This window comes from Eleutherodactylus coqui, chromosome 3, assembly GCF_035609145.1.
Source record: "Eleutherodactylus coqui strain aEleCoq1 chromosome 3, aEleCoq1.hap1, whole genome shotgun sequence".
NCBI classification, from domain to species: domain Eukaryota; kingdom Metazoa; phylum Chordata; class Amphibia; order Anura; family Eleutherodactylidae; genus Eleutherodactylus; species Eleutherodactylus coqui.
Window position 1 is genome coordinate 1,631,087 of NC_089839.1, and position 26,227 is coordinate 1,657,313.

The 26,227-nt window shown below is 50.7% G+C and overlaps 1 protein-coding gene across 1 annotated transcript; it reads right to left on the reverse strand.

Moving 5' to 3' along the window:
• Positions 1 to 3,571: 3,571 nt before the first annotated feature.
• BATF3 (basic leucine zipper ATF-like transcription factor 3) lies at positions 3,572 to 25,786 on the reverse strand. Its single transcript, XM_066594453.1, has 3 exons — positions 25,421 to 25,786; positions 14,795 to 14,899; positions 3,572 to 3,778 (listed from the first exon to the last, which is right to left on the reverse strand). Exons 1-3 carry the CDS (start codon positions 25,505 to 25,507, stop codon positions 3,602 to 3,604), a joined length of 369 nt encoding a protein of 122 aa, XP_066450550.1. The 5' UTR covers positions 25,508 to 25,786; the 3' UTR covers positions 3,572 to 3,601.
• Between the last annotated feature and the right edge of the window lie 441 nt (positions 25,787 to 26,227).

Sequence of the window (26,227 nt, forward strand, 5' to 3'; positions counted from 1 at the left end):
ACGGCTCCGATGCTTCTCAAAGAAAAAAATAAAGCAAATCTCTAGACTAGAAATCTGTAGTCTGCGGCCAACCACATGGTGGGACCCCAGCTTAGTGTAGTGATAGTCGGGGGCTCATCCGCCGGACCCCCATATGGTGATCTAGCCATAACAGTGATACTGGCCCTAAATGATCATTAGCATGGAAAGGGTTATATATCAAACTACTAACGACCAAGGGCAAGATGGATGGATGATATCCTTCAGGTGACGGATTGGACCTTTGTGGAGGTTGAGGTGGCGACAGCTGACAGGAAGCTCTGGTGTGGGCTGGTCCACGAGGTCACGAAGAGTCAGAAGCGACTGAATGAATAAACAACTAATGACCACTTGTCCATTAGTATGCTTGTTTGTGTGTGAGTGCTTCTCATGCTCCGCCCCTGGTGACATCATTGCTCCACCCCCTGGTGACATCATCACAGGTCCTACAACATATATAGAGTCTGACCGACAGAAGAACAACACAGTTGGGGCTCTTGGAAGGGGAGGACAAAAATAACACTGAGAATACAACTAGGCCGCTATTATCTTAGACACAACTCAGCAGTCCTGACAGAAGACACCGACCTACAGCCACCACAGAGATCTGGTGGGCTGAAGGACCTGCGGTGACGTCACTACTGTGGAAGGAGCCATTGTGCAGTTTGGTAGCAAGTACTGTATACTGGATAAGCCGACAGCAGCCACCAGGACCTGTGATGACATCACCATCATGTGATCACCTGTGTGGGTGGAGTCAGGGATCACATCAACAGGGGCGGATCACAGTATCCAGGAGTCTGCTGAGCTGGTGATGTCTGGAAATCAGCATGGATGTACCACAGCTGTGTGTGTGATGTCTGGGAATCAGGATGGATGTAGCAGAGCTGTGTGTGTGTGATGCGTGGGGGTCAGGATGGATGTAACAGAGCTGTGTGTGTAATGTGTGGGAATCATAATGGATGTACCATGGAGCAGAGCTGTGTGGCACATTGCACCACCAGAAACACTGGGACCATAATTTCCTAATAATTACTAGTAGACATTATATTAACAACACGTGACAATACTGGAGGTTCACATATTTATTCAGTGCAGCATTGTAACGAGATTCACAATATAAACCATAATTACATCCCAAATAAGTACAATGTATTAAACGTGCAATTGTCACACACAGCCCCCCACCGCGCTTCCCTCTCAGGCCATGACGACGTTTCTTGTCTTCTCTGCCTTCGGCCGATCATCATCGTTCCTCTTAGTGTATGCAGAGAGCGCCGTCATCACGCTTTATATCCGCCCGTTACGGTCAGTGCATAAGGCTGGATATTTAGCGCCAAGGACAGGATCTGCCGCCGTCCTGAGGGATCAGGAAAGCTTCCCGTAAGCTCTGTGCATGTTAGACCCCAGCAGACATGTCAGGTTAGAGGGGCCCATAGAACGACTAAAGTGCCCCACCCCATCAGAACCGTGACCCGCGCCCAGAGGGGTTATATAGCTTGGGGCCCTCCTTTATTCGCAGATGATCGCTATTAATCCGGCTATTAACGGATGTGCACTGCTACTTTCTTGCATGCTACTTTCTGGATGGCTGATCACATGAGCAGTGCCGACCAATCAGAGCAGCAGTAGTGTGGTAGGCTAGTAATACGCTATGTGCATCAGGTTGTCCAAGAAGCAGTGCCGCCATTTTGGATCACCAGAACGGGAATAAAGGAGGGCCTAGGATAATATGACCCCTCCTCCGGCCCTGGGGCAGAAGGTCACGCGGCTGGTGCCCTCTCTATCACCGTTGCACGACAGGTGATGATCACAGCTCTTCTGCGCCTTTATTTTAGCAATCAGAGGGGGGGTCTGCGCTCGGACCCCCACTACTCAAAACTTTTAGGAAGTTTAGTTATACCGTTCTGTAATGGTCCTCAGACCATCCCGCACTCCGAGTGAAGATGGGGCCCCTGGAAGTAGCATCCGCACACTTGTAGTACCACTGTCGCCATTAGTGGCTCTCTTAGGCACCAGCGTCTCTGCAATGCTTCTAGCTCCGCCCTGCACCACTTCTAGCTCCGCCCTCACCCCTAATAGTGTCACTCTGCACCCCTTCTAGCTCCACCCTGCACAACCTTTAGCTCCACCCTCGCTCCTAATAGTGTCACTCTGCACCACTCCTAGCTTTGCCCTGCACCCCTCCTAACGCCACCCTGCACCCCTAGCTATGCCCCGCACCCCTCCTAGCTCCACCCTGCTCCCCTCCTAGCTCCGCCCTGCATCCCCCTCACCACACCCTGCACCCCTCCTAGCTCCGCCCTGCACCCCTCCTAGCTCCACCCTGCATCCTCTAGCTCCACCCTGCACCCCTAGCTCCACCCTGCACCCCTCCTACCCCCACCCTGCACCTCTCCTAGCTCCACCCTGCACCCCTCCTAGCTCCACCCTGCACCCCTCTTAGCCCCGCCTTGCTGTGCACATCAGACCAGTGGTAGTCTATATAGAGACATACGTGTGCAGTGATGTCCCAGCACAGGACTGCGGTACAACAGGGACCAAGAACAGTCCAATCAACTGCTCGGCACCATAATAAGAGGGGGCCACGTGTCGGCGGTCAGGGGCCACATTGTGTCAGTTCAGTCGCCCTTCCTATGTTTGTCATGTTTAGCAGAGCGTGGATGACCGCCTTCTCCCACAAACAGCGCCACAGCTGCCTACAGGTTGCATCTTGTATTGCAGCTGGGCTCCACGGGAGTGAATATGGCTGACCTGCAGTACCTCGCACAACCTGCGGACAGATGTGGCGCTGTCTTCGTGTTCTTCTATAAAATGAGGTAGTACATTGTCTATAAACAAACCGCGATACGACGTGATCTGAGTTGCTCTCTTCGGCTGCAGATGATCCGTGACGCCGCGCCATTTCTAGCAGCCTGCATTCCGTGAGTGGATGGGTGATGGCGGCTGCGCTGAGCGCTCCCCGTTCGGTGCCTTTTCTATGTGAACCCTCATCACTGCCGCTTCCTGCGAGGCTCCTAGTTGGATACAGAGAGGCGTCGAGCGCTCATGAGCCCCTCCCCCTGCGCCTGCATGTCTAGATACATAGGCTGCTGCCGGGACGCCCCGTGCCTCGTAGCGCTCCTGCAGGCTTGGGGGCCAGCGGGGGATTTACCAGTCTGAGCCTGTAGATATGGCGCCACAACTGTCTGCACAGGAGCTGTGTACACAAAACGGGGCATGCTGTAATGATGTTTATGGGTGCGGTCGCTTCATTTCAGATGGCACCGCGGTAATCGCTGCATCCTCTGCGCTCCTCCATACAGTAAAGCCTGTTAGACCCCGCAGAGGATCTGGATCAGGAAATGGCGCACCGACCGCTATAAAGGCACAGGACTCCGGAGCTGCCGGCGGCGGGCGGTGAAAGCATCAGATCCATGACGTGTCCAGCGTATTCACGGATTACTGTCACACATTGCGGCAGGCGTGTACGGCGTCCGGCGGACACGGTGCCACCAGAACACGGATGTCACGCCACCCGGAAGCTTCACAGAGTATTTGTAGTCCTGTTGGCGAGAAAGGAAGAGGGCGTCTGAAGGAGCGCTCATCGGGGGAGGGCATCCGCCATCCTGGGCACCGCCACGAAGTTGACCGGGCAGTGCAGGTACGGGCAGAGCTGCTCGTGCTCCTTCAGGATCTGACTAAGGTGCTTGAGCTCGTCCGTCAGTTTGCCGATCTCCTTCTTCAGGGAGGCGTTCTCCTGCTCCAGACACTCGTATTCCTGGCGGAAAACACGGACATGGCGTTATACGATGTACTGCATGGAAACGCTGCGGCTGACGGTGATGCGGTAGTGCGTACCAGCTGCGGGGGAGCCTGTCAGGCCATCTCACCGCCATTTTGAATGCTGCCATCTTGGATTCAACACTAATCTCTCCAGTGGGACGGTCGGCGTGTGACATCAGAGCGGCAGCTTCGCTGCAGCACAACTGCGTCTCGTGTTGTCACGGTGATTTCTCTCCATTACAGACAGCGTGAATGATGGCGCCATCGTCAGCAGAGAGCCAATGAAGAGCAACATCGTCTTCTGGTAGTCGGACATATCACACCGACCTTACAGTTCAATCCAAGATGGCGGCGTTCATGTCCTAACTGGCTTCCCCTCCCGCGCAGTTCGTATACAAAATTGCGTCACCGTCTACAAAACCGTCTTCATTCTATGCGGCAAAACGTGTCCGAATTATACTGTATCATAATAATCACTTACAATGAGATGGGGTGCAAATATTTCTGTGTCCCTCACATACCGTCATACAGAAATTATACCGCCACATACCCTCATATATTATACAAATATTATACCACCACATACCCTCACATACCATCATACAGATATTATACCGCCACATACCCTCATATATTATACAAATACTATACCACCACATACCCTGAGATATTATCATACAGAAATTGTACCGCCACATACCCTCACATACCGTCATACAGATATTATACCGCCACATACCCTCAGATATTATACAAATATTATACCGCCACATACCCTCACATACCATCATACAGATATTATACCGCCACATACCCTCATATATTATACAAATACTATACCACCACATACCCTGAGATATTATCATACAGAAATTGTACCGCCACATACCCTCACATACCGTCATACAGATATTATACCGCCACATACCCTCAGATACGATCATACAGATATTATACCGCCACATACCCTCAGATACGATCATACAGATATTATACCGCCACATACCCTCATATATTATACCGCCACATACCCTCATATATTATACCGCCACATACCCTCATATATTATACAGATACTATACCGCCACATACCCTCAGATATTATCATACAGAAATTATACCGCCACATACCCTCACATACATCATACAGAAATTATACCGCCCTATACCCTCACATACCATCATACAGAAATTATACCGCCACATACACTCACATACCATCATACAGATATTATACCACCACATACCCTCACATACCATCATACAGAAATTATACCGCCACAAACCCTCATATATTATACAGATATTATACCGCCACATACCCTCATATATTATTATACAGACAATATACCACCACATACCCTCATATATTATACAGATAATATACCGCCACATACCCTCACATACCATCATACAGAAATTATACCGCCACATACCCTCATATATTATACAGATATTATACCGCCACATACCCTCAGATATTATTATACAGATATTATACCGCCACATACCCTCATATATTATACAGATAATATACCGCCACATACCCTCACATACAGTCATACAGAAATTATACTGCCACATACCCTCAGATACTATTATACAGATAATATACTGCCACATACCCTCACATACCATCATACAGATATTATACCGCCACATACCCTCATATATTATTATACAGACAATATACCGCCACATACCCTCACATATCGTCATACAGATATTGTACCGCCACATACCCTCAAATATTATCATACAGATAATATACCGCCACATACCCCCACATACCATCATACAGATATTATACCGCCACATACCCTCATATATTATACAGATAATATACCGCCACATACCCTCACATACAGTCATACAGAAATTATACCGCCACATACCCTCAGATACTATCATACAGATAATATACTGCCACATACCCTCACATACCGTCATACAGATATTATACCGCCACATACCCTCAGATATTATACAAATATTATACCGCCACATACCCTCAGATACGATCAAACAGATAATATACCGCCACATAACGTCATATATTATACAAATATTATACCACCACATACCCTCAGATATTATCATACAGATAATATACTGCCACATACTCTCATATATTATACCGATATTATACCGCCACATACCCTCACATACAGTCATACAGATATTATACCGCCACATACCCTCATATATTATTATACAGCTATACCACCACATACCCTCACATACAGTCATATAGATATTATACCGCCACATACCCTCAGATATTATAGAGATATTATACCGCCACATACCCTCAGATATTATACCGCCACATACCCTCAGATATTATTATACAGATATTATACCGCCACATACCCTCAGATATTATTATACAGATATTATACCGCCACATACCCTCATATATTATTATACAGCTATACCGCCACATACCCTCACATACCATCATACAGATATTATACCGCCACATACCCTCATATATTATACAGATAATACACCGCCACATACCCTCACATAGTCATACAGAAATTATACCGCCACATACCCTCAGATATTATTATACAGATATTATACTGCCACATACCCTCAGATATTATTATACAGATATTATACCGCCACATACCCTCATATATTAGGATACAGTTATACGGCCACATACCCTCACATACAGTCATACAGAAATTATACTGCCACATACCCTCAGATATTATTACACAGATATTATACTGCCACATACCCTCATATATTATACAGGTATTATACTGCCACATACCCTCAGATATTATTATACAGATATTATACCGCCACATACCCTCATATATTATTATACAGCTATACCGCCACATACCCCCACATACAGTCATACAGAAATTATACTGCCACATACCCTCAGATATTATTACACAGATAATATACCGCCACATACCCTCACATACCATCATACAGATATTATACCGCCACATACCCTCATATATTATACAGATAATATACCGCCACATACCCTCACATACAGTCATACAGAAATTATACCGCCACATACCCTCAGATATTATTATACAGATATTATACTGCCACATACCCTCAGATATTATTATACAGATATTATACCGCCACATACCCTCATATATTAGTATACAGTTATACGGCCACATACCCTCACATACAGTCATACAGAAATTATACTGCCACATACCCTCAGATATTATTACACAGATAATATACCGCCACATACCCTCACATACCATTATACAGATATTATACTGCCACATACCCTCATATATTATACAGGTATTATACTGCCACATACCCTCATATATTATACAGGTATTATACTGCCACATACCCTCAGATATTATTATACAGATATTATACCGCCACATACCCTCATATATTATTATACAGCTATACCGCCACATACCCCCACATACAGTCATACAGATATTATACCGCCACATACCCTCAGATATTATTATACAGATAATATACCGCCACATACCCTCACATACCATCATACAGATATTATACCGCCACATACCCTCATATATTATACAGATAATATACCGCCACATACCCTCACATACAGTCATACAGAAATTATACCGCCACATACCCTCAGATATTATTATACAGACCATATACCGCCACATACCTCACATAGCATCATACAGATATTATACCGCCAAATACCCTCATATATTATACAGATAATACACCGACACATACCCTCACATACAGTCATACAGAAATTATACCGCCACATACCCTCAGATATTATACAGATATTATACCACCACATACCCTCAGATACGATCATACAGATAATATACCACCACATACCCTCATATATTATACAGATATTATACCGCCCCATACCCTCAGATATTATCATACAGATAATATACCACCACATACCCTCACATACCGTCATACCGATATTATACCGCCACATACCCTCAGATATTATTATACAGATATTATACCGGCACATACCCTCATATATTATACAGATATTATACCGCCACATACCCTCAGATATTATCATACAGATAATATACCGCCACATACCATGAGATATTATTATACAGATATACCGCCACATACCCTCACATACAGTTATACATATAATATACCGCCACGTACCCTCAGATATTCCTATACAGATATTATACCGCCACATACCCTCATATATTATTATACAGATATTATACCGCCACAAACCCTCAGATACGATCATACAGATAATATACCACCACATACCCTCATATATTATACAGATATTATACCGCCACATAACCTCAGATATTATTATACAAATAATTTACCGCCACATACCCTCACATACCGCCATACAGATAATATACCGCCACATACCCTCATATATTATTCTACAGATATTATACCGCCACATACAACCCCAGCAGCTCACTGCAGGCTCCCGGCAGCACGTTGCAGTGTATTCTGGTGTAATTTGGGATTTTACTTCCAGTATTATGTGGAAACTACTATATGGCGGTGTTATTTCCGCTCTTTAAGGCAGCGTTGTGTCGCGCTATTTGGCACTGATATCACTTTTGAGGTTTCTTTTGCCTTCACTTCCCCGCAGTAGTTTGTATTCACACACGTTCTGTAGGGGAAGTAGATGTGAAGTTGGTCGCAACCAACAGACTGACCAACGTCGTCTGACAACATCCGTGCAGATAAAATGGCGCGGGGGTCACTTATGTTACATGGCAGCGACCACTGAGCGCACCATGGCGGCAGACCCATCACAAATCACTAGTGCACAGTATTAGCACCCCCAAGAGGTGATCAGCTGTTTATCTAGTTGCTTCTTTGCTCCTCTGACCTGGACACACTTCTCGGTATTCTATCATATTTACTCTCTTCCTATGAAGCTCAAATGAAACAATTCAAAACGCTACAAATACAAATAGTTAAAAATCTATTAGCGTTTTGTGTCTGCAGCTCCTATGGAGATCTGTGTGTTTCCATAGTAACAGACCACAAACAAACCCTGTGTAGTCTGGGCCTGCAGGCGTATTTCCATCCATCTGTCCCTACTTCATGCTAACCTTCCAAGGGTACATTAGTAAGCAGTAGGAATGGACGCTAGAGACTACACAGGGCGGGGTTGTGGTCTGTTACTATGGAGACACATAGTTCTGTATAGGAGCTGCACATGTGATAGGGGTCGGTAGCTGGCTCGGGGTCTTCCCTGCTCTCGGGGTAAGGATCCGTCTGATTGAGGTCATGGCTCCCTTGTCCTCTTGTGTGGGCAGATGGGACCCGGTTCCAGTCATACCAGTTTGGGAGAGGGCCCAATGGCTGCCGTCATGCGGAGGCTATATGGCTAACTGATGTAGGCCACAGGAGTCGTCATGGCTGCTTCAACAATAAACCTTAATAGAACTGAACAGAAGTGGTAGAACAGCAATACCCGGCTGACGGGCGAACAAGAGTCCATACCCATGTGACAAGCCAACAATAGTCCATATCTGGTTGATGAGCCAACAAGAGCCCGTACCCATGTGACAAGCCAACAATAGTCCATACCCAGCTGTCGGGCCAACAATAGTCCATACCCAGCTGTCGGGCCAACAATAGTCCGTATCCGGCTGCCGGGCCAACAATAGTCCATATCAGGCTGCCGGGCCAACAATAGTCCATATCAGGCTGCCGGGCCAACAATAGTCCATATCAGGCTGCCGGGCCAACAATAGTCCATATCAGGCTGCCGGGCCAACAATAGTCCATATCAGGCTGCCGGGCCAACAATAGTCCATATCAGGCTGCCGGGCCAACAATAGTCCATATCAGGCTGCCGGGCCAACAATAGTCCATATCAGGCTGCCGGGCCAACAATAGTCCGTACCCATGTGACAAGCCAACAATAGTCTGTATCCGGCTGCCGGGCCAACAATAGTCCATGCCTGGTTGACAAGCTAACAAGAGTCCGTACCCATGTGACAAGCCAAAAATGGTCCATAGCCAGCTGCCGGGCCAACAATATTCCGTATCCGGCTGCCGGGCCAACAATATTCCGTATCCGGCTGCCGGGCCAACAATAGTCCGTACCCATGTGAGAAGCCAACAATAGTCCATACTCAGCTGACGGGTCAACATGAGTCCATACCCATGTGACAAGCCAACATTAGTCCATACCTGGCTGACGGGCCAACTAGAGTCCATACCCATGTGACAAGCCAGCAATGGTCCGTATCCGGCTGCCGGGCCAACAGTAGTCCGTACCCATGTGAGAAGCCAACAATAGTCCATACTCGGCTGACTGGCCAACAAGAGTCCGTACCCATGTTACAAGCCAACAATAGTCCATACTCGGCTAACAGGCCAACAAGAGTCCATACCCATGTTACAAGCCAACAATAGTCCATACCCATGTTACAAGCCAACAATAGTCCATACCCAGCTGACGGGCCAAAAAGAGTCTGTACCCATGTGAAAAGCCAACAATAGTCCATACCTGGTTGACAAGCCAACAAGAGTCCGTACCCATTTGACAAGCCAACAATGGTCCATAGCCAGCTGCCAGGCCAACAATAGTCTGTACCCATGTGAGAAGCCAACAATAGTCCATACTTGGTTGACGGGCCAACAAACGTCCGTACCCATGTGACAAGCCAACAATAGTCCGTATCCGGCTGCCAGGCCGAACAATAGTCCATACCTGGCTGCAGGGCCAACAAGAGTCCGTACCCATGTGACAAGCCAACAATAGTCCATACCCGGCTGACGGGCCAAAAAGAGTCTGTACCCATGTGAAAAGCCAACAATAGTCCATACTCAGCTAACAGGCCAACAAGAGTCCATACCCATGTTACAAGCCAACAATAGTCCATACCCATGTTACAAGCCAACAATAGTTCATACCCGGCTGACGGGCCAAAAAGAGCCTGTACCCATGTGAAAAGCCAACAATAGTCCATACCTGGTTGACAAGCCAACAAGAGTCCGTACCCATTTGACAAGCCAACAATGGTCCATAGCCAGCTGCCGGGCCAACAATAGTCTGTACCCATGTGAGAAGCCAACAATAGTCCATACTTGGCTGACGGGCCAACAAAAGTCCGTACCCATGTGACAAGCCAACAATAGTCCGTATCTGGCTGCCAGGCCGAACAATAGTCCATACCTGGCTGCTGGGCCAACAAGAGTCCGTACCCATGTGACAAGCCAACAATAGTCCATACCCGGCTGACGGGCCAAAAAGAGTCTGTACCCATGTGAAAAGCCAACAATAGTCCATACCTGGTTAACAAGCCAACAAGAGTCCGTACCCATTTGACAAGCCAACAATGGTCCATAGCCAGCTGCCGGGCCAACAATAGTCTGTACCCATGTGAGAAGCCAACAATAGTTCATACTTGGCTGACGGGCCAACAAGAGTCCGTACCCATGTGACAAGCCAACAATAGTCCGTATCTGGCTGCCAGGCCGAACAATAGTCCATACCTGGCTGCTGGGCCAACAAGAGTCCGTACCCATGTGACAAGCCAACAATAGTCCATACCCGGCTGACGGGCCAAAAAGAGTCTGTACCCATGTGAAAAGCCAACAATAGTCCATACCTGGTTAACAAGCCAACAAGAGTCCGTACCCATTTGACAAGCCAACAATGGTCCATAGCCAGCTGCCAGGCCAACAATAGTCTGTACCCATGTGAGAAGCCAACAATAGTCCATACTTGGTTGACGGGCCAACAAACGTCCGTACCCATGTGACAAGCCAACAATAGTCCGTATCCGGCTGCCAGGCCGAACAATAGTCCATACCTGGCTGCAGGGCCAACAAGAGTCCGTACCCATGTGACAAGCCAACAATAGTCCATACCCGGCTGACGGGCCAAAAAGAGTCTGTACCCATGTGAAAAGCCAACAATAGTCCATACTCAGCTAACAGGCCAACAAGAGTCCATACCCATGTTACAAGCCAACAATAGTCCATACCCATGTTACAAGCCAACAATAGTTCATACCCGGCTGACGGGCCAAAAAGAGCCTGTACCCATGTGAAAAGCCAACAATAGTCCATACCTGGTTGACAAGCCAACAAGAGTCCGTACCCATTTGACAAGCCAACAATGGTCCATAGCCAGCTGCCGGGCCAACAATAGTCTGTACCCATGTGAGAAGCCAACAATAGTCCATACTTGGCTGACGGGCCAACAAAAGTCCGTACCCATGTGACAAGCCAACAATAGTCCGTATCTGGCTGCCAGGCCGAACAATAGTCCATACCTGGCTGCTGGGCCAACAAGAGTCCGTACCCATGTGACAAGCCAACAATAGTCCATACCCGGCTGACGGGCCAAAAAGAGTCTGTACCCATGTGAAAAGCCAACAATAGTCCATACCTGGTTAACAAGCCAACAAGAGTCCGTACCCATTTGACAAGCCAACAATGGTCCATAGCCAGCTGCCGGGCCAACAATAGTCTGTACCCATGTGAGAAGCCAACAATAGTTCATACTTGGCTGACGGGCCAACAAGAGTCCGTACCCATGTGACAAGCCAACAATAGTCCGTATCCGGCTGCCGGGCCAACAATAGTCCATACCTGGTTGACAATCCAACAAGAGTCCGTACCCATGTGACAATCCAAAAATGGTCCATAGCCAGCTGCAGGGCCAACAATATTCCGTATCCGGCTGCTGGGCCAACAATAGTCTGTACCCATGTGAGAAGCCAACAATAGTCTATACCTGGCTGACAAGCCAACAAGAGTCCGTACCCATGTGACAAGCCAACAATAGTCCATATCTGGTTGACGAGCCAACAAGAGCCCGTACCCATGTGACAAGCCCACAATAGTCCATACCCAGCTGTCGGGCCAACAATAGTCCGTATCCGGCTGCCAAGCCAACAATAGACCGTACCCGGCTGCTGGGCCAACAAGAGTCCGTACCCATGTGACAAGCCAACAATAGTCCGTATCCGGCTGCCACCCGACAATAGTCCATACCTGGTTGACAAGCCAACAAGAGTCCGTACCCATGTGACAATCCAAAAATGGTCCATAGCTAGCTGCCGGGCCAACAATATTCCGTATCCGGCTGCTGGGCCAACAATAGTCCGTACCCATGTGAGAAGCCAACAATAGTCCATACCTGGCTGACGGGCCAACAAGAGTCTGTACCCATGTGACAAACCAACAATAGTCCATACCTGGTTGACGAGCCAACAAGAGTCCGTACCCATGTGACAAGCCAACAATAGTTCATATCTGGTTGACGAGCCAACAAGAGTCCGTACCCATGTGACAAGTCAACAATAGTCCATACCCAGCTGTCGGGCCAACAATAGTCCGTATCCGGCTGCCGGGCCAACAATAGTTCATGCCCGGCTGCTGGGCCAACAAGAGTCTGTATCCATGTGACAAGCCAACAATAGTCCGTATCCGGCTGCCGGGCCAACAATAGTCCATGCCCGGCTGCTGGGCCAACAAGAGTCTGTATCCATGTGACAAGCCAACAATAGTCTGTATCCGGCTGCCGGGCCAACAATAGTCCATACCTGGTTGACAAGCCAATAAGAGTCCGTACACATGTGACAAGCCAAAAATGGTCCATAGCCAGCTGCTGGGCCAACAATATTCCGTAACCGGCTGCCGGGCCAACAATAGTCCGTACCCATGTGAGAAGCCAACAATAGTCTATACTCAGCTGATGGGCCAACCTGAGTCTGTACCCATGTGACAAGCCAACAATAATCCATACCCGGCTGATGGGCCAACAAGAGTCTGTACCCATGTGACAAGCCAACAATAGTTCATACCTGGTTGACGAGCCAACAAGAGTCCGTACACATGTGACAAGCCAACAATGGTCTATTGATGCTGGGCCAACAATAGTCCGTATCCGGCTGCCGGGCCAACAATAGTCCATAGCCAGCTGCCAGACCAACAATAGTTCATACCCATGTGACGGGAACTTGGCAGGCATGCTGATGTTGTTGTTTGGAGGGAGTAGAACGAGGAAATACTGGTCTCTGAACTCTTCTTAGTGTGTCCAATACCAAATGATACTGCGTCCGTAGGACAGTTACTGCTTCCTTGCAGCATCAGCTAGGAGCGACTCCTTACGTCCTCCATCCACAGCGTAGCTGCTGCACACTGACGCTTCCAGCTGGTAAGCTGCACCCCCTTACTCATGCACAACAAGAGGAGACCCTTATTAAAAATATTTGCAGAGTTGCTTCCTTTTTCATTTTAGATGCATTGAGAGAAAGTGACCCCCGATGCCCCCTGACCTTCAGAGGGATCGCTTGGGCACAACCGTTATTGCCAGTGCCACTCCTGCTATAACAGCCAGGACGAGAGAAAACCCAACACGGCTCATGGTATCCGTAGACACAAAGGTCCAGCAGGGAGTCACATGCCACCAATGGCCAGGAGAGGAACGGAGCCCAATCTAGTCCTGCTGGTACGTTTTGTGGCCGTTGCACCAGCTGACCAGCTTTAGTATGGCATCCTTCAGATGTCCTCGTAGCTGCAGGTGAGTGACATCATCAGGAGTCACGGGTTTCCTTTATCTAATTAGCCTCGGCCATCCTTGCTGATTGACGCCTTCAGCCCTGCCCGCTGGAGATGCCACGTGTTTCGCACTGAGTAATTGAGCACATGATTAATTCTCGGTGTAATTTTTGCAATAAAGTTTTATTTAAAATGTGGCGCAGTTTATCTTCTGCAGCTTCTGTGTATCGGTGTATACAGCAAGCTGCAGAAAGCTGTTCACAAGCCAATCTGAGAGGGGGCCTGGAGACCGAGCCATCAGACTAGCTCAATGACAGATCTGCAAGTGAACAGCTTACTGCAGCTTATTCTATTCAGTGTTATGTAGAAGCTGCAGAAGGCAAACAGTGCAAACCTTCTAGATGCATTGTGTGAGCCGTCTGCCCCGACGGTCCACAGCCTCTACATAAGGCTCTATTTTACAAGCTTTGGTGCCCCGATACATAAAGACTGATGAGACGCCCCTCACCTCGTGTAACTTGTCCGCTTTCTGCGTCTGCTTTTTGCGGCTTCTCTGGGCGGCCACTCTGTTTTTTTCCCTTCTTCGTACTTTTCGGTTGCATACATCTGAGCCCTGCAAAGACAGAAGGGCTTATAATATAAATCCGCACACATCCCCCTCCTGCAGGTAGTTCTTGATGATGGATGACGGGGTGAGACGTGCGAGGGACTTGGCGCACAACGGGGGGCTTCTTCACATCAGCACCGGAGGTTCACCTCACATTCGCCGTTGAGAACAGGATGAAGTAGCGCTGCGGCTGCACTGTACCCCCATGATAGTCCACGGCCGCGTGCAGCGCCACCGATGACTCCGTTTGGCCTGAGGATTCTGTTTTCCCCCATAAGGAGCAGGACAACAGTAAGCCTTAGCGCTCATCTGAGGGAGCCCGGAGCGGCCGTGCCGCACGTTACATTCTATGCCACATTTTACTTTTTCCAAGAATTACCCATTCACTAGGTAACGTACAGAAGTCAATGTATGGAAGTTTCTGGATGTTTCTGAGTGGTCTATGTTGTCTTGTGCTTATGTGCATTGACAATGTCTTCCATGTGAGTGAATATGATGTGTATTGCATAGCTGCAGCACTGAATGGGTTACTGTCTGGGTTATGTCTGAAAATGTATCTATTTGTCTGTCATGTGACCTTGTTGTATATATGTGGTTGCACGGTGCATGAGTGGGAGAGTGATCGTTGGAGTTTGTCTTGCTGGTTCTATTCACCTGTCCGTCCTGACAGAAGCTGGCCTGCAGACGGACACCTTTAGTCTGTCTGTAAAGGTGATGGAGGAGGCCGAGCAGATCGACTAGTAGTGCTGTGGACCCCCTTCTTCTTCCCCGTATGGAGAGCTAGAAGTGTGACAAGCCGCAAGAAGTGCGAGTTCCCGCCGTGCGTGCGTTCCTCTACCCCGTGAGTGTGTGCCGGTAGAGAGTCAGCAAGGTGTTTGTGAGACGGTGTCCGGGACCAGAGAACCACAGATAACAGCCTGTAAGTCCCCCTGTCCTCCCGTGTTTCCTCCCTGTCCCCACGTGTTCTCCTGCGCTGCCTGTCCTGCCGGTTGATATAAGCTTGGACTGCATTGGAGTTATTACAAGTTGTGTTCCCAGTAAATGGCTTTACCGACCGCTCCTGGCTCTGCCTTTAAGACTCCTGCCCAGTGTGTGGACTCTTTATTCATTCACCGAGAGATCACCGCCGAGGAAGAAACGGTGGCGTCACCCGTGACAAGAGTGGACTAAGGTAAGCCCTCCACAGGTTAACCTAGCCTTAGTAGCCTGCCCGTGGCCCCTTGGACGTGTCCCTGGTTACCTTCCAGGTGGGAGACGGTAGAGCCACCGTGACAAGTGAATTACTCTAAACCCGCTGTCTCCTAGGCTGGGGCCCGCTCCTCGGACGCTGCAACTAAATATAAGGTGGACATAAAATCCTCAAATAATACCCCGACACGCAGACCCCACTGATGCCCCCAGCAGGGAATTAGCAAGGACTTCAGCGGTAAATGTACTTATAAGGTTACAATTTTTGGCTTTGACCCTCATAGAGGATTAGAAAACCCTTAAAGGATGGGATTGACAATGGGACTGCTGCAGGTCCGCAGCTGATCTGGATGTGGCTCCTCATGCTGAGCAATCACTGCAGCGCACATCCCTCACCCGACCGGCGGCGCTTACTGCTTGAGGGATGTGCGCTGCAGCGAGGGCTCAGGATGAGGTGAGAGAAGCGGCGTTGCAGGTTCCAGGCGGCTGCTGATCCACAGCAGAATACCAGCCAGGGTCTGCACCAACGATGTGGAAATGCTGCAGCATTTCCACTACATGTGAACGCACCCAAAGCCGCCCCAAGAGGAGAGCAAAGGGGTCCCATCCTAGCTGATTCCATGCAGGACCCCCTCCCCAGAGGAGCTGCACTCTTAGCATGGAAGACGGGAGGAATTGGCCCAAGAATTATGGAAAAGGGTGGAGGGCGAACCAGCAGCGGGTCACAAAATGCAGCACCATAATGAGGCTAAATATCCATGAAGGGTGGAAGAATGGACAAGACGAGGTAAGACGATACCGAAACGGCAATCTAGGACAGTGGTGGCGAACCTATGGCACCAGAGCTCTCCCTGCTGGCACACGTCACTGTCATCCACTCGCCACGTTAGTGAATAGGGGCCACTGCTCCCCTGACGGTATTCACTCACTGCACTGATCCCGGCGCACACTGTGACATCAGTGTGCAGCCAGGATCTTCCTCTCCCTCCCTGATGTCTCCTACTTGGTTCCGCGAGAGCAGGGGGGAGGAGGCGTCTGGTAGCACACTGACGTCAGTGTGCACCTGGGATCAGCGCTGCTGGTGGCGTGCCCCAGCAGGAGGGGGTAAGTATGTGGGTCTTGGAGAGGGATGGGGGGGGCCGCTGTTGGATGTCACTATTATACTGGGGGCCGTCGTGGGGGGTTACTATTACCGCAGGGGCCGCTGCGTGGGGGGGGGGTGTCACTATTACCTTTGGTTTAAACTTCTCCTAGTCCACCATACTGGCTCTTCCTAAGTTTGGTGAATGTGTCAAGTGGGCGGTCACACCACTCCCTGTCTGGTGGTGACGTCATCTATTGACAGTCAGCAGTGGGAACCAAAGAAAGACGTCAATAGAGTCAGCGGAGCCGCGGCGCAAAGCCGTACAAGCAGCCCTGCTGACGTGAGGACCCCGCCACCGCTTCGTCGCTGCATTACTAGTTATTTCTATAGGACTGGCCTCAGATGCGTCGGTCTGCGCCCTTCTTCCGGGATCCGGTCCTGATGTTCAGTTTCCCAAGCAGAAACAGCGCCACCCCTGTGCACAGGCCGCACCTGGTACTGCAGCTCCACTGATGGAAGCAAGCAGCCAGAATCTTCTACTGGATGCTATCCCATTTCTTCCAACGGGGTCGGTGCTGCTGCAGTTCTTATTGAAAGCAGTGGGTTGCAGGCAACCCCCGCAGCGATGATTTTCTTGGAAGGGCTTGAAATATAAGCCGATCCCTGAAAATTGTTCAATCCCGGCCTTCAGAAGAGAGAAGACAACTGCCGGGGCAGCTAGCCATGATTTTCAGGGATCAGTTTATATATCTAACCCTTCCCCGAAAATCATCGCTGCGGGGGTCACCTGCAACCCACTGCTTTCAATAAGAACTGCAGCAGCACCGACCCCATTGAAAGAAATGGGATAGCATCCTGGACTTCTGCCACAGCTGTCACAGCGGTCCCTGCGGGGATGGAGGAATCCCCTGCCATAGCTGTGGCAGAAGTCCATGATGTACTCCCTATGTTCTCAATGGGGCTGGCGCTGCTGAGCAATATTGCGGCGTTTTCTCTGCGCTGTGAGGCGCTCGATCTCGCATTGCTAGAGAAAAACTGCTCGTGGGTAGAAGCCCGAAGAGTTAGGATTTTGTCTTTTAAACGGGGAGAAAAATCTGGAAAAAAAAAATGGCGACGCCCTGAAGGGGTTAATGACGAGAGAATTCTAATCGCTGCGTGACGCCGCTGGTGACCGGGTCGCATGCAGCAGGGTGGGAGTCCTTTATATTGTAAAATGGCGCATGTTGGGTCCAGAGGGCAGCATTCCGGCAACGTTGCGGTGGGCGGCTGGCACTGTTTGGCGACATATTGTGAAGCCTCGTGCCGCGGGTAGACGTTGGTGTCCAGAATTAGTCAGCAAGTGACTCCTTGCCGTCGCAGGTATGCGGCTGTACACCAGTGTGAGCTTCTCTTCTCTGGTAGCAGGGATCATGAAATACAGCAAAAGACGAATTTATGAAGTGCGTCCATTGAGGAGGCCATTTTTTCTAAACTGGCAACAGGAAGTGCCGCCATATTGGTTGTCACTGTTGAATTGGAAATCAATGGTAATAAGTCGGAGTTGATAAAACAGCTCATAAAATCCCCCTTTATGATAATGGCGGCACTCTCTGGTGTCACTTTTACAAAAATGTCCGCTGCTACAAAACAGATTGTTGCCAAACCTGTTGACTCTGTCCGGTGGTATCCTGGGAGCGGGCCGCGGATGGCGGGGGGTGTTCTTTATACTGCCCACCCTGGACGTCTGTGCCTCGGGGTCGGCAGTCAGTGCATGTTCTCTATGGGGTGAGCGCTGCGGGCCAAGCTCTGACAGCGAGTAGAAGGAGCGCCCCCCGCCATCCGCGGCCCGGTCCAAGGATGCCTCCGCACAGGACTAAAGGGTCCCAGAACGCAGATTCAAGGACACGTATCAAACAGTCACTGACATCTACCAGTCTGGAAAAGGTTAAAATGCCATTGTACGGACCGTCAGTGAACCGCAGGGAGTCGTTCTGCACAAATGTAAGAAGCGAGGAGCAGCGGAGCCCCCGAAGCGGCGGCCCACCAGGATGTCAGCAAGGATGAAACAGGGAAGAGCCCAGAGGAACGTGTAAAGAACCGCCGACGCACTTGTGCCAGAGTCAACGTGCGCAACTCCGCAAGCAGAAATGTCCGCGCAGTCGGGCAAACAAGCAGGTCACCTCGCAATGGCGCAAAAGAGACCCAGTGAAGGTTTGGGAGCGGCCGAGTCGCTGACGTGAATCCCACCAAGATGCTGCGGCACAACGTTACGGGGGCCTCTGATCCAATGCAGCTGAGCCCCGCCGCAACGTCCGCAATGGAACAGACTCCTTATAAGGGATCGCACACCTCAGAGGGCGGTTCTTACCGCCACAACCCGCGATCAGCTGTGGGGGCAAATACTTCTCGCCGCGCTGGAAGGACGCATTCACACGGGAGCGCCAGAAGCTCTTCAGCCTGTGATTTGTGCAATTGTAATATGTCAGAAAAACGTATCGCAACACATCAGACACGCGAACAGAGCCGGTCACATGATACGCAAGCGCGAGGCGATTCCTTTCAGGCTCCTATAGGAAATAATGGACCATTCTTTAACAAAAATCACCCAAAGTAAAACACGCAGCGATTTTTCCGATTTTTTCATAGAATCGCCGCTGCTGGGAGTAAATGGATCGCAATCCGTCGCGTGACATCACATCGGAATCAGTCAGATGTTGTGCGTGGAAACCGCCCGTGTGAGCGCCACCTGTATGACTGCGGAGGTCACTGCGTAGCGGGTTGTTCGGATCGCCACCTGCGCAGGGGGTTTGGAGATCTGCATCAGGACGGCAGCGCGGATCTTTAGAAGGGTGTATGACGAGCGGCGCAGAGAACAGCGCAGAACGCGGAGATCCCCGCAACGACGCGGATGACTGATTGTTGATGCTCTTTGCTTCTCGTGAAGTTCCCTATCTGATTACACAGAAACGGCTTTTCTTCTCAAGAAACCAACTGGAAAGCGAGAGACGAGTCAGAGCGAAGACGGCGGCGGTGCGAGCAGCTTGTGGTGGACGGGGCTGTCCCCACCACCGGCAGATGTCATCACTGATAGCGAGCTCATTCATAGAGGAGATGCATGCAAGATGTGGATTCAAGGAAGCATTAAGGCCCCTGGTGGTCAGAGGGCACTGGTAGTCAGGGGGTGCTACCAGTCAAGGGATGCTGGTAGTCAGAGGGCACCAGCAGTCAGTGGGCGCTGGCAGTCAGGGGGTGCTGGTAGTAAAGGGGTGCAGGCAGTCAGGGGGCACTGGTAGTAAGGGGGTGCTGGTAGTAAGGGGGCGCAGGCAGTCAGGGGGCACCGGCAGTCAGGGGGCACTGGTAGTAAGGGGGCGCTGGTAGTAAGGGGGTGCTGGTAGTAAGGGGGCGCAGGCAGTCAGGGGGCGCAGGCAGTCAGGGGGCACTGGTAGTAAGCGGGTGCTAACAGTCAGGGGCACCGGCAGTCAGGGGGCACTGGTAGTAAGGGGGTGCTAACAGTCAGGGGCACCGGCAGTAAAACGGCTCTGGCAGTCAGGGGGTGCTGGTAGTTAGAGGGCACCGGCAGTCAGGGGTTCCAGCAGTCAGTGGGCGCTGACAGTCAGGGGGTGCTGGTAGTAAGGGGGCGCAGGCAGTCAGGGGCACTGGTAGTAAGGGGGCGCTGGCAGTCAGGGGGCACCAGCAGTCAAAGGGCACTGGCAGTCAGAGGGCATCGGCAATCAGGGGGTGATGTCAGTCAAAGGGCACCAGCAGACAGGGGGTGCTGGCAGACAAAGGGCACCAGCACTCAGGGGCGCTGGCAGGCAAAGGGCATCGGCAGTCAGGGGGCGCTGGCAGGCAAAGGGCACAGGCAGTCAGGGGGTGCCGGCAGTAAGAGACCACTGGCAGTCAAAGGGCACTGCCAGTCAGAGAGCACTGGCAGTCAGGGGGTGCTGTCAGGCCAAGAGCACTGACAGTCAGGGGGCGCTGTCAGTCATAGGGCACTAGGAGTCAGGGGCGCTGGCAGGCAGAGGGCACTGGCAGTCAGGGGGCACCAGCAGTCAAAGGACACTGGCAGTCAGAGGGCATCGGCAATCAGGGGGTGATGTCAGTCAAAGGGCACCGGCAGACAGGGGGTGCTGGCAGACAAAGGGCACCAGCAGACAGGGGCGCTGGCAGGCAAAGGGCATCAGCAGTCAGGGGGCGCTGGCAGTCAAAGGGCACTGCCAGTCAGAGAGCACTGGCAGTCAGGGGGTGCTGTCAGGCCAAGGGCACTGACAGTCAGGGGGCGCTGTCAGTCATAGGGCACTAGGAGTCAGGGGGGCACCGGCAGGCAGAGGGCACTGGCAGTCAGGGGGCGCTGGCAGGCAAAGGGCATCGGCAGTCAGGGGGCGCTGGCAGGCAAAGGGCACAGGCAGTCAGGGGGTGCCGGCAGTAAGAGACCACTGGCAGTCAAAGGGCACTGCCAGTCAGAGAGCACTGGCAGTCAGGGGGTGCTGTCAGGCCAAGAGCACTGACAGTCAGGGGGCGCTGTCAGTCATAGGGCACTAGGAGTCAGGGGCGCTGGCAGGCAGAGGGCACTGGCAGTCAGGGGGCACCAGCAGTCAAAGGACACTGGCAGTCAGAGGGCATCGGCAATCAGGGGGTGATGTCAGTCAAAGGGCACCGGCAGACAGGGGGTGCTGGCAGACAAAGGGCACCAGCAGACAGGGGCGCTGGCAGGCAAAGGGCATCAGCAGTCAGGGGGCGCTGGCAGTCAAAGGGCACTGCCAGTCAGAGAGCACTGGCAGTCAGGGGGTGCTGTCAGGCCAAGGGCACTGACAGTCAGGGGGCGCTGTCAGTCATAGGGCACTAGGAGTCAGGGGGGCACCGGCAGGCAGAGGGCACTGGCAGTCAGGGGGCGCCGGCAGTGAGGAGGCGCCGGCAATGAAGAAGGCTCTGGCAGTCAGGGGGCGCTAACAGTGAGAGGGCGCCGGTTGTGAGGGGGCGTCGGCAGGGAGGGGGCACCGGCAGTCAGGGTGTGCCATCTTCGCTTCTGAAGAGTTCACTAAATGATTCTTAGTTAGTGGACCTCCTGGAACATGTTTTCAGCCTCTTGTCTGGGCTGCCGCTCACAATAAGTAATTAGGATATTATTAAACATTTCCCATTATTTTCCGTACTCTTATTTCTGAGGACGTTGTCCCAGTCTGTAAGGTACAGGGCGTCTCTGAGCTGATGGAACTTTTCGTAGCTCCCTGATAAGATTCCGTTTTGAAAGATAAGTTGAAATGTATTCTATTCTGGTCACTATTTCCCCGGTGCCCCCAACCTGCACCCTGTTATTCTGTCAGGTCTGTTGGTTAGTATTATGTCCACAATGGCCGCCCCTCTAGTCGGGTCCTGTAAAAGCTTGTTAATTATGTTTAGTAATTGACAGGAAGTTGTTACCTATGAGATCCGCAGGTTTCGGCTCCCCAGTTTATATCCGGATAGTTAAAGCCCCCCATAATAATGACCTCATTGAGATTTGCTGCTTCTTCTTTTTGCCTCAGTAATAAATGTTCAGCGGCTTCTGTTATATTTGGTGACTATAGAAAACCACTAGGAGGATTGTATTACTGTTACCCATAGACTCCACATCTTCATCTCCCTCCCATATAGTGGGCTTTAACCCTTTCCAATCCACTGTCTGACATTTTCAGACATTCTGATTGAAGGCTGTACAGCTCCGATATCGGTAGACGTCCGGCAGGGTATTCTTACTGTATATTACTGGCCGCTCTGTTGTCGGGGGGGACCTCTCCAGCATGTTCCATACCGCAGTACTGACTCTAGCCAGCAGATGGCGCCATTGTATAATGACAGAAAGAGAAAACCCCCTAGGAAACCCTGAATCCAAAATTGGATTGCAAAGGGTTAAACTGGATTTTACATAAAGACAAAACGCTCCCCCTTTCCAGTTTTCTTCTGGAAAAGACTCTTCTGAAAAGACTGTAACCCTGTAAGTTCACCATCCAGTCTGAAGCTTTCATCCAACCAGGTCTCAGTGATTCCCACTATGTTGTAGTTTTCCTCAGCCATTATTACTTCTAGTTTGTCTAATTTATTGGTCATCATACAGTTTAAAAGGTTTTGGTTATTTTTTATATTAACTAACTATTCTGTCAGTTCTAACTGCACTAACCCCTCCCCTTGCTCCACCCCCATTACTTGGTCCTAGGTCATTGTCTACCCCCCTGCTAATCTTTTCACCCACCCCAATCCCTAGTTTAAACACTCCTCCAGCCTTCTAGCCATCTTCTCCCCCAGCACAGCCGCCCCCTCCCCATTAAGATGCCGCCCGTCCCTACGGTAGAGCCTGTAGCCGACAGCAAAGTCAGCCCAGTTCTCCAGGAACCCAAATCCCTCCTTCTTACACCAACTCCGGAGCCACTTGTTTACCTCCCTAAGATCCTGCTGCCTTTCTAGCGAGGCTTTAGGTGCAGGTAGTATTTCCGAGAAAACTACCCTGGAGGTCCTTGCCCTGAGCTTGGACCCTAAGTCCCTGAAATCATTTTTGAGGGCCCTCCATTGACCGCTAACTTGTTCATTGGTGCCAATGTGCCCCATGACCGCTGGATCCTCAGCAGCCCCTCCCAGTAATCTGTCAATCCGATCCGCGATGTGTCGAACTCGAGCGCCAGGAAGACAACACACCGTTCGGCGATCCCGGTCTTTATGGCAGATTGCCCTATCTGTCCCCCTAATAATTGAGTCCCCCACCACTAGGACCTGTCTAGCCTGCCCTGCGCTCCCCGTCGTCTCACTGGAGTAGTCATCCCCCTGGCGTTCAGAGGGCATGTGGTGCTGCAGTGGTGCTGGCTCTGTAATGGCACCCCCTTATCTGCCAACCTTGGGGATGTGCCAGTTCAGGACTAGCCTCACAGATTCTCTTCCCTCTATCCCTCCTCCTGTCACCCAGCTGGCTGCCTGCTCATCCTGCATCCACATACTACCATCCACCAAGCAGTGCTTGAGGGGTACAAAGAAGGACAACTAAACTAATACATGGAATGACGGGACTGGAATACCCAGAGAGGCACCAAAACTGGGACTATTCACCCCGGAAAAAAGACGGCTAAGGGGCGACCAAATAACTCTGTATAAATCCATGAGGGGACAATACAAGGATCTCTGCCATGATCTGTTTATACCCAGGACTGCGACGGTAACAAGAGGACATCCGCTACGATTAGAGGAAAGCAGGTTTCATCACCAACACAGAAGGGGATTCTTTACTGTAAGAGCAGTGAGACTGTGGAACTCTCTGCCTGAGGACGTGGTGATGGCAGGATCCATAGAGGAGGTTAAGAGGGACTTGATGTCTTTCTGGAGCAGAAGGATATTACAGGATATAAATCTTAGGTTAATTGTTAATCCGGGTATACACGCAGGTAGGAACTATTAGGGGTTGGTCCAGGGAACAGTCTGATTGCCATTATGGAGTCAGGGAGGAATTTTTCCCCCCCAAATGGGCTAATTGGCTTCTCCCTCACTGTTTTTTTTTGCCTTCCTCTGGATCAACAAGAGGGGTGGAAACAGGCTGAACTGGATGGACATGGTCTCCCTTCAGCCTCACATACTGTGTTACCCCCACATCTACCCCAGCGAGGGCTCAGTGAGCTGCAGACGCCTTTCCATGGCCCCAATGGATCGAAGTGTTACAAGCTGCTCATTTAGATCCAGGGCTTCCGAATGTGCGCCACGCTCACATCTTGTCCAGCAGGATGCAGCCGGCTGGTCAAGGACGGCATACATGGCATGAGATGTACACCGGGCGGCATACAAGTGTATCCCGCCACTGACTGTAAGCCCCTTTAAGTGAGGTGTCACGCAGGCAAAAGCACCTTTACGTGAGCATGTGTGTCTTTTATTGTACTTGCGTGCGCAAAACAACCCCCCACAACCGCGCTCCCGTTTATCAAAATGGACAATTAAGTTAATCGGTTCAATATGTCCCATTTTTTTTGTGCAAATATGCAGGAAAATAGAAGATGCTGCAAAATACACTTATGTGAACGAACCAATCAAAATCTATTCACTGCGTGTCGCCTGCGCCAAACATTGCACAAATACGTTGGTGTGACCCCGGCATAGATAGCAGAACACAAAACCCTGAATATGGAGGAACCGAAGGACAGCTCACCCTGGGGTCAGGGGCTCTCGAACAGCTGACCAGCGGGGGTCCCAGGCAGCAGCCCCTCTACGACCAGCCAATGATGACCCGCCGGCAGTCCTCTTACTATACACTTAGTATGGCGTACCTGAGAGTGGGCGTCGGCCTCCGATCCGGACGTGTTGTGCGCGCTCCTCAGGTAAGAGCTGCTGGTTGAAGGTGACGGCTGAGACATCCTGTCTAGATGGAGAGGCTCAGCAGTCTACGAGGACAGAGGAGAAGGAGGAGGAACCCGCAAGATACGTGATGCTGGGATGCGACTTCCTCCAAGACCAAAGAGCAGCACCAGGGTGAAGCGGGGTCCTCAGACGATCAGTACACGGACCCCCTAAACTGCAGCCCCCAACAGACGTTAAATTCTCCCAGTTTAGCTCAATCTTCAAGAAACTCCACAGTTTTGTGCTCAGAAACAGTAAGCCTGTCAGCTGGTGAGTGTGGCCCCCCGGCTCCTGGGCGACCGGCAGCGAGTGCGGCTGTCATGAGGGGTCCGGGCTTTATCAGCTCGGCCGCTTCTTCTTGGAATGAAGGCTCGAGCTCATTTCAAGTAAGTCACGTGGAAACCCTCTGAAACGAAGAGGAAACCACAAATGTGAATGACAGGGAAGCGAGAGAACGGCGCCGAGCGTCCGCACAACCTGAGAGTTACTCACTGCACTTCTGGCAAGTGAGAAAAACACAGAATTAGACAGAAATTCCAGGTATGTGGCGCCCGGCGCCCCCCATACGGGCAGCAGCGCAGGAGCCGCCGCCATCTTCCTCCAATACCTCTGTGAAAATGTTATGTCGTGTCTTATCAAAGGTGTAACCTGAACATAGCGGTGATACCTGGCAACGGGGGGGACACACCATCATTCTCTCCTCCCGGCTGACCTCCGGGATTCCACTACCTCCTCGC

What these genes read in the sequence shown, in the direction of transcription:
- BATF3 (XM_066594453.1), bottom strand. Translation starts at nt 25,507, where the DNA reads ATGTCTCAGCCGTCACCTTCAACCAGCAGCTCTTACCTGAGGAGCGCG. An exon ending in AGGCCGACGCCCACTCTCAG is followed by an intron (nt 14,900 to 25,420) that starts GTACGCCATACT and finishes CTGTCTTTGCAG; the next exon opens with GGCTCAGATGTATGCAACCG. An exon ending in AAGCGGACAAGTTACACGAG is followed by an intron (nt 3,779 to 14,794) that starts GTGAGGGGCGTC and finishes GTTTTCCGCCAG; the next exon opens with GAATACGAGTGTCTGGAGCA.